Source organism: Chiloscyllium plagiosum, chromosome 24 (assembly GCF_004010195.1).
Source record: "Chiloscyllium plagiosum isolate BGI_BamShark_2017 chromosome 24, ASM401019v2, whole genome shotgun sequence".
NCBI classification, from domain to species: domain Eukaryota; kingdom Metazoa; phylum Chordata; class Chondrichthyes; order Orectolobiformes; family Hemiscylliidae; genus Chiloscyllium; species Chiloscyllium plagiosum.
The window spans coordinates 47,235,307-47,244,529 of record NC_057733.1 but is presented as its reverse complement, the minus strand read 5'-3'; the positions used below and the strand labels follow the sequence as shown (position 1 = coordinate 47,244,529).

Here is a 9,223-nt window from a genome sequence, read left to right as displayed (position 1 = left end):
CACACACACACACACACTGACCGTCCCACCCCACTACTCCCCCCCACCCCCACACACAGACCCACACTGAGGCAGACAGAACCCACGAATACAGGGTTTGATGGGAAAGAGAGTGAGACAGTTTATAACATTCCCACTTACAGCGATAAAACTGGACAGGAAGTGGGTGCAAATGTTGTCTGACAGGAAGCCAGTGTTGAGGACTAACTGTTTCGCTTGATCATAACAGGCCAGCTGTGGGAGAAAAACACAGCCACATTTAGTCAAGTGGGAGAGAGCGAGAGCGAGAGAGAAACCCCTCCACGAACAGACATACTGTACATACTGACTCCGAATCACTGCTGGGGCACCATTACAATAACCCACCAACACAATACAACAGTCTGTCAGATTACTCATTTGTCTGGAGCACTAGGGGATTAGAAGCCCTTTACTCAGGCAAGGGGACCGGCTGTTACTGCCCCTGGGGTGGGGTGTGGAGGGGGTGAGGGGAGTGGTGGTTGGAGTCTTTCCCCTGGGGCCTGACAAAACATGTCTTTGGCAGGGCTCTGTCCTGGCTGAGTGGTTTTCTTGGCCACTCGGGGTTAGAGAATGAGGAATTCATCCCAATGCTGTGAACCGGGAGTGACATGGAGCCTGAGCGGGTAACAATGGCACCAGGAATCAGAGACTACCATGAACCGGGGACACAAAGTCCAAAATCAAAACCAATAGCAGCATGGAATTGAAGTCCTCCAATCTTCTGCTGTGGGATTTGAACAGTCGAACTCTGGCTGTATGGTCACTGTGATATTACCCTGCAAGGGAAAGGAGTCACTAAACCACACCGTCACCAATGGGATGCAGAGGGACATTGCAATGACCCAGCAGCAAGGCCAGGAGGACAGGCCTGAGAACACAAGGAGTATCCACTCACTCTCCACCAGCATTACTATCCGCAAATTTACATTTTTAAATGGATTTCTTATATTCGGTTGTGGGGCATGGGCATTCATTGCCTGTCCCTAGTTGCCCCTTGTGAAGGTGGGGGGGGGGGGGGGGGGGGGTGAGCTGCCTTCTTGAACCGCTGCAGCCCACCTGTTGTGGTTGACCCACAATGCCCTGAGGGAGGGAGTTCCAGGACTGTGAAGGGACAGCGATATATTTCCAAGTCAGGATGAGGAGTGGCTTGGAGGGGAACTTGCAGGGAATGGTGTTCTCATGTGTCTGCTGCCCTTGTCCTTCTAGATGGAAGTGGTCGTTGGTTTGGAAGGTAATGTCTGAGGATCTTTGGTGAATTTCTGCAGTGCATCTTGTAGATAGTGCACACTGCTGCTACTGAGTGTCAGTGGTGGAGGGAGTGGATGTTCGTGGATGTGGTGCCAATCAAGCAGCTGCTTTGTCCTGGATGGTGTTGAGTTTCTCAAGTGTTGTTGGGACTGCACCCAGCCAGGCAAGTGGGGAGTATTCCATCACACTCCTGACTTGGTTCTTGTAGATGGTGCACAGGCTTTGGGGAGTCAGGAGGTGAGTTACTCACAGCAGTATTCCTAACCTCGGATTTAGGAAGAATTAATTTGTTAGCTTGTTTTAAGGAGGTTTCTGTTTTTGCCATCACCGCAGTATCACAGCATCTCCTGGTGACGGGGGTTGAATGAAACACAGTGAGGCCTACCTGTCCGACCGTAACCAGGGCCCCACGGGTTGATGCCATAGTTGCTCCAGAGAATAGCTTCTTAATGCCTTCTGTTGAGGTGGGGGGGGGGCGGAAATGGGGGAGAGGCAGCTGATTAGAAACCTCTTCACAAAACCCCTCCCTCGAACCTTTTCAGTTCCTAACCACTTGAAGGCTTCGCCATCCTGAGCAGGCCCGAACTGCACAGCAACACTTCCAGGAGTTGGACCAGATTGACCTGACCACAGGAGAGCACCACAACGGGAAGTTGGTCAGGACTCTTAACCACCACACACCCTCCCCACCTCCTCAGGCCACTCGGCCCTTCAAGTGTGCTCCAGCGTTTGATAAAGTCGTGACTAATCTCACTGTGGAGAAAGTGAGCACTGCAGATGCTGGAGATCAGAGTCGAGAGTGTGGCGCTGGGAAAGCACAGCAGGTCAGGCAACATCCGAGGAGTAGGGGAATCAACATTGAGCACAAGCTCTTCATTATTCCCGATGAACAGATTATGCTCGAAACGTCGATTCTCCTGCTCCTCACTGCGGCCTTAACTCCACCCCCCCCCCAATCTCACCAGCCCCCAATTTAACCTTCGACTGCCCAAGTCAGTCAAGAATCAACTCAACCTTAAAAAAAAAAATCAATTGACACCATGCCACCCCCCCCCCAATAAAGAGAATCCCACAGATTGATGACCCTCGGAATAAATTCACCCTCTACCCTCACCTCTGTTTTACTCCAGGAATACTGAATACTGGGCAATCTACCCCTCAATTTTAACCCACTGAACCCTGAACCCTGCCAATCGCTTTGAACCCTGCTCTGGGCCCAGAACCCACCCTGGGAGCTGGGCCGGCGGGAGGGGTGGTGGTCTCAAGTTTCTTCCTCCGCCAAGAGGCAGGCTAGGCCTTGTCAAAGCTGGAGAGAAGGAGGAGGAGAGAGTTACAGAGGGATGTGGGGCAGGGCCCCTGCAGCTGAAGGCACCACTGGCTGCAGGTGCAGGGATTGAAGGTGAAGATGTATGAGCTATAAGGAGAGGCTGGAAAAACTCCTGCTGTTTTCTCCAGAGCGGCGGAGGCTGAGGGGAGACTTGCTAGAAGTCTATAAAATTATGGGACCCATAGCTGGGATTGAGTCAGAATGTTTTGCCCCTCCCCACCCCTCCCCTCACGAGTTGAAATGTCTGACGCTAGAGGCACACTTAAAAGGTGAGGGGGGAGAAGTTTAAAGGAGATGTGAGGGGGAAGTTTTTTTTTGAAAACAGAGAAGGGTTGGAGTGTGGAATGTGCTGCTGGGGGGGGGGGTTGGTGGAGGCAGATACAATAGGGGTATTTAAGGGGCTTTTAAATAAACACATGAATAAGGAAGGAATGCAGGGATATGGACCAAGGGCAGGCAGAAGGGATTAGTTTAATTTGGCGTCATGTTCAGCACAACGCAGTGGGCCGATGGGCCTGTTCCTGTGCTGGACTGTTCGATGTTCTATTGTACAAGAGGGTGTGGAATTAAATGGGGATGGGCGTCATAGAGGGTGAGAGACAGAGACTTGAAAACAAGGCTGAGACTATTGAACACTTGCCACCCGAATGCGGCCAAGATGGTGCTGAGGTGGAGGTGGCTAACGGCTTCATGAATCCTGGGAGTAAATCTCACCAACAATCTGTCCTGGTCCATCCACATCAACCAAACAGTCAAGAAAGTACACCACCACCTCTCCTTCCTCAGGAGGCTAAGGAAATTCAGCATGTCTACAAAGACTCTTAGCAATTTCTATCGATGCACCATAGAAAGCATCCTATCTGGATGCATCACAGCTCGGTGTGGCAAGTGCTCTGCTCAAGACCACAAGAGGTTGGTGTTGTGAACATAGCCCAGTCCATCCTTCCGTCCCCTGACTCCAGCTACACATCCCACTGACTCAGGAAGGCAGCCAACATCATCACACACCCCTCCCACACCAGTTATTGACTCTCCCACCCTCTTCCCTCAGGCAGGAGATATAAAAGTTTGAAAACACGTACCAACAGGTTCAAAACCAGCTTCTTCTGCACTGTTATCAGATCTCTCATACGTTAGAGTTGATCTCTCTCTGTAGCTGGAACACCATTATTCTGTATTCTGTTATATTGCCCTGAGGTATGTGTAAGGTTTGATTTGTCCAGTTAGCATGCAAAACAAGACTTTTCACTCTATCTCAGTACATGAGACAATAATAAACCAAATTGAGTTGTTTGAAAAGTCATATCCAAGGACAAAGCCCACAGCTCTACTCTTGAGTCAATCCTCCCTCAGTGGATGGCTATTGGGCACCCCCCAGTGGACTGGTGATTAAATTACATCCTTCAGTCACACAGAGAGGAGCTCATAGCCTTAAGCTCAAGATTTCAGGGTTACAGATTTCTAGCTAAGCTTACCTTCCTGAAGGACTCGGTAAAGGCCATCCACAGCGTGTTTGTAGCTGGAGAGAGACAGAGAGAAAGGGGGCATTGAACAACGTGAGGCCAACCCAGATCCCCACTCCCCCCAGCCCCATTCACTGCAAATATCAACGTCTGTAACAACCCTGGGCTTCCAGTCTGCTCCGAAACCCAATGTGTGTGTACAAGCAGCAGAGAGCAGGCAGCAAAACCCTCTGGAAAGACAGCAGAGGGGTTACAGAGCATACTGGACTTTCTGGAATGTGGTGTCACAGGCTGGGCGCAGTATTTATTACCCTGTCCCTAGTTGCTCCCTTGTGAAGGTGTGGGGGGAGGGGAGCTGCCTGCCTGAACCGCTGCAGCCCACCTGCTGCGGGTTGACCCACAATGCCCTTAGGGAGGGAATTCCAGGATTGTGACCCAGTGACAGTGAAGGCACAGCGATACATTTCCAAGTCAGGATGGGGAGTGACTTGGAGGGGAATTTGCAGGGGGTGATGTTCCCATGTAACTGCTGCCCTGTCCTTCGAGATGGAAGTGGTCGTGGGTTTGGAAGGTGCTGTCTGAGGATCTTTGGTGAATTTCTGCATCCTGTCGATAGTATACACTACTGCTACTGAGGGTCAGTGGTGGAGGGAGTGGATGTTTGTGGATGTGGTGCTGATCAAGTGGGGGCTGCTTTATCCTGGATGGTGTCAAGCTTCTTGAGTGTTGTTGGAACTGCACCCATCCAGGCAAATGGGGAGTATTCCATCACACTCCTGACTTGCGCCTTGTAGCTGGTGGACAGACTTTGGGGAGTCAGGAGGTGAGTTACTCACTGCAGGATTTCTAGCCTCTGACCTGTTTCTGTAGCCACTGTATTTATTTGGTGAGTGCAGTTAGTTTCTGGTCAATGCTAACCCCCTGGATGTTGATAGTGGGGGTTTCAGTGATGGTAATACCATAGAATAGCAAGGGCTGGGGGTTAGAGTGTCTTTTATTGGTGATGGTCATTGCCTGGCATTTGTGTGGCGTGAATGTTACTTGCCACGTCAGCCCAAGCCTGGATATTGTCCAGATCTGATTACATTTGAATATGGGCTGCTTCAGCACATGAGGAGTTGTGAATGATGCTGAACATTGTGCAATCAGTGAACATCCCCACTTCGGGCCTTATAATGGAGGGAAGGTCGTTGATGAAGCAACTGAAGATGATTGGACCCTGAGGGACTCCTGTAGAGACTGAACACTGACCTCCAACAACCTGATGTGGGTGCAGCGAACAGGCAGTGCTCCTTCAGATGGGGCACATACACAGTCATTTAGAAGCTTGTTGGAGCATTTAGGGCTCTCTGCGGGGAGAGCGTGTGCACAGGGCGCACAGTGCATGTGCAGGGTGTGTGCGCAAACTGTGCGTAGCGAGTGTGCGCAGGATCGTGGCGTGTGCGCAGGGCACACAGTGCGGGTGCGTGCATATGCAGGGGGTGCACAGGGCACGTGTGGGGCATGTGTGCGGGGCGCATGCGCGCGTGTGGGGGTGTGTGGGCGCCTGTGCGGGGTGCGTGATGTGTGTACAGGGTGCACAGGTGCGGGGACGCACGCGCTCGCAGGGCGCATGGTGCATGGCATGTGTGCAGGGCGCACGTTGCGTGTGCGCAGGATCGTGGCATGTGTGTGCGGGGTGTGGGTGAGTGTGCGCACGGTGCCTGTGCGGGGTGTAAGAATGTACGAATGGTGAGGGGCACCTGTGCGCAGGGTGCACAGTGCGTGTGTGCAGGGTGCATGTGAGGGTGCGTGTGCGGGGTGGGTGGCGCGTGTGCAGGGTGCGTGTGTGGCGTGTATGCAGGGTGCACAGTCCGTGTGCAGGTGTGAGAGTGTGTGTGCAGGGTGCGTGTGCGTGGCGGAGGGGTCTACTGGAGTGTCAGCACTGGGTGTAAAGCTGTCCTGAAGCTCAATGCCACAAACAGCCACATCTGCCAGAGCCCCTTTGTCAGTGTGTGTGTGTGTGTGTGTGTGTGTGTGCGCGTGCTGTTGGTGTCTGAGCCCCAGGGGGAGCCAGTGAGCAGGGAGTGTGACCTCCAGCCCCTCATCCCCCTCCCCCTACCCCTCCCACGTCCAGACCCACCTCCCACCCCCAAAGTCCACTGGCCCAGAGACCAGGCCGGTCACCATCTCAGGGAGAGCGCGACGTGACCAAACCAGAGAAGCAGGAATCCGGTAAAAACACTCACTTCCTCCGAACTGGTGCCGGGAGTTTCATATCATTCTGCATCCTGCCAAAAAAAGGAAGGAACAAGGAGGTCACAGACTTTACAAACCAGCCCCCTCCCGCTTCCCACACATCACTGCCAGGTCCTCATCACTAGGAGAGGAGGTGGGTGAGACTCAGGATCCCCTTACCCAATCCTAGCGGTTTGGGATGAGGCAGGGGGCAGTGTAAGGTGGGCGATTGGTCACCATGCTCAAGGTCAGGTCCATTACCGACCAGATAGCAGGTCAATGGAGTTTCAATATGAATTCTGTTCTGGGCTGTTTGGGACAGCGAGAATATCCAGGGGAAAGAGAAAGAGATTCCTGGCAACTGGGTGAAATATTGAAGTTAAAGGACCATGAACAAGAGAATCCTGAAGGAATACCCGGTAACACCTGTAACCTGGGGCCAACAGCCTGAGAACACAGCTCCAGCGTATCCATCCGCCATGGTTACTCTCTCTTCAAACCACAGGAAGGGAACAGTGACAGATAGACAGGTGATCGGCCAATGGGATCATGGATCTTGAAGGGGGTTGGGACAGGATTGTGGGGAGGGAGGGAGGGGGGGTGCAATGGGACAGGAGGGTTACAGTTCAGTGAAGACATTAACGAGCAGAGTAACACCTCTGTACAAAACTCCAGTCAGAGAGGGGTCCACACACTGCACACTCCTGCACAGAGGGATGAAGAGGGAAACCAGTTCGACTGGGACAATACATCCACCCTGGGACAGGGTGGATAGAGACAAGCTTTTCCCCAGGGAGAAGGATTCAATAACGAGACGTCACACTTTCAAGGTGGAAAGTTCAAGGGGGATACATGCAGCAAGTACTTCACACAGAACGCGGTGGGCGTTTGGAACGCGTTGCCAGCGAAGGTAGTAGAGGCAGGCACGGTAGATTCATTTAAGATGCGTCTGGACAGATACACGAGTAGGTGGGGAGCAAAGGGATACAGATGCTTAGGAATTGACCGACAGATTTAGACAGTATATTTGGATCGGCTCAGGTTTGGAGGGCCGAAGGGCCTGTTCCTGGCCTGTAAGTTTTCTTTGTTCTTTGTTCTCTTTGGTTAAACAGAGACATGCACTGGAATTCCTATATGAATTCCATTCCATATTGAATTCCATTCAATATGAAACTCCATCAATAAACACATCGATTTGGACCCCACTTACCAACCTCTGAGAACCAGAAGTGATATCACCCACAACAGACCAAGACACATTAAAGCAAGCGGGAGAGAAGACCAGCGCTTCACTGATGGTGTTACCTCGGGTAGTGACAAAACATCTGAGACCAAATCTACCAGCTCAGAGAGCAACCTTACAACCTGAGCTACAAATCTTCTCCAAAATCACAAACAAACATTCTTCCCGTTCACTCTGCAAGCCCACTCGCTCAAGAGCTCACCGCCCCCAATTATATCCCAGCAGCCATAGACAGAGACAGGAGATGCTGGTGCACGGGTAATGTCAATGGGCTGGTGACCCAAGGAGATGCTGCAGGGACACAGGTTCAAATCCCAGCATGGCCGCTGAGTGGGCGCAGATTTCAAATTCACTTTAATAAATCAGGCCTCAGCTGGTGACCACTAGCATCAAAAGTGATAAAATAAACACTCAGTTTTTGTTTTGTTTTATTCATTCACAAGATGGCTCGGCCAACATTTGCTGCCTATCCCTAATTGTCCAGAGGGCAGTTAAGAGTCAACCCCATTGCTGTGGGTCTGGAACCCCACGTAGGCCAGATCTGGTAAAGATGGCAGGTTCCTTCCCTAAAGGACATTAGTGAACCAGATGGGATTTTCCAACAATCGACAATGGATTCATGGTCATCATCAGACCCTTAATCCCAGATTTCTTAAATTGAATTCAAATTCCACCATCTGGTATAGTGGGATTTGATGTTGGGTCTCTGGAATAGTACCTGGGCATCTCTGGATTAATAGTCCAGTAATAATACCACTAGGCCATCGTCTCCCCAGTTGCCAGGCATCAGGGAAGGAAATTTACCATCCTTCACATGTCTACATGTGACACCAGACTCAAAGCCCCGAAGAAGGGCTTATGCCCGAAACGTCGACTCTCCTGTTCCCTGGATGCTGCCTGACCTGCTGCGCTTTTCCGGCAACACATTTTCAGCTCTGATCTCCAGCATCTGCAGTCCTCACTTTCTCCTCAAAGCCCCATGCCTACCTTCTGAATGCTGATATTGCCCCATGAAACCCAGGAGAACTGTAGGCCATTCTGCCCTTTGGTCCTGCCATCCTCCTGATCTCTTCAGCCTACGAACAATAATAAACTCCTTCTGCAAAACCATTCATTGCTTTCTCCTTGACAGCTTTCTGGTGGGAGAGAGTCCCACAGGCTCCCCACTCTGCGGGCGAAGGTATTCCTTCTCATCTCAGTCCAAAATGCCCTGCGCCATATCCTTACACCGTGACCCCTAGTTGGGGACTCCCCCAGTCAGTGGGAACATCCCTCCCATGGTGACCTGGCCTGGAGTTGGACAGGGTGCTGCTGGAACAATAGGGAGAGACAGGAATACCAGCCAATCAGAGGCTCAGGTCAGAAAGGGATTGGCCGAGCTCCCCATCAAAGTGGGCACCAGCTCACACTGTGCCCGGCTCCGGCTAACCCCCCCCCCCCCACCAACTCAGGCGCAGGAAGGGGTCCGGAGGGGCAGCTCAATGGCTGGTACTGACCAAGGTGCTGAATTCCAGGGCTTTCCCACCAGTTTGAAGCTGCACCAGTAGGGGGCAACGGAGGGGCCAAGCCACAGTTCCACAGCCGCCACCTCTCACCAACTCCCCCTCCGACACAGGCAGCACCCACCCACCCCCGAGGGGGTGGGGTGAGATGATGGGACTGTGACGAGAGTGCCAGGGTGGGGGGAGAGGGGGGGGGGAGGGG

General features: G+C 52.2%; 1 protein-coding gene across 1 annotated transcript in view; it reads right to left on the bottom strand.

Moving 5' to 3' along the window:
• Positions 1–9,223, bottom strand: part of slc25a10a (solute carrier family 25 member 10a) — a 31,393-nt gene that overhangs the window by 5,824 nt on the left and 16,346 nt on the right. The window contains exons 4-7 of the mRNA XM_043715011.1: positions 6,288–6,387; positions 4,072–4,115; positions 1,655–1,725; positions 142–234 (exon numbers count right to left, since the gene is read on the bottom strand). Coding sequence (XP_043570946.1) covers positions 142–234; positions 1,655–1,725; positions 4,072–4,115; positions 6,288–6,387 — 308 coding nt within the window. The remainder of the gene's footprint in view (positions 1–141; positions 235–1,654; positions 1,726–4,071; positions 4,116–6,287; positions 6,388–9,223) is intronic.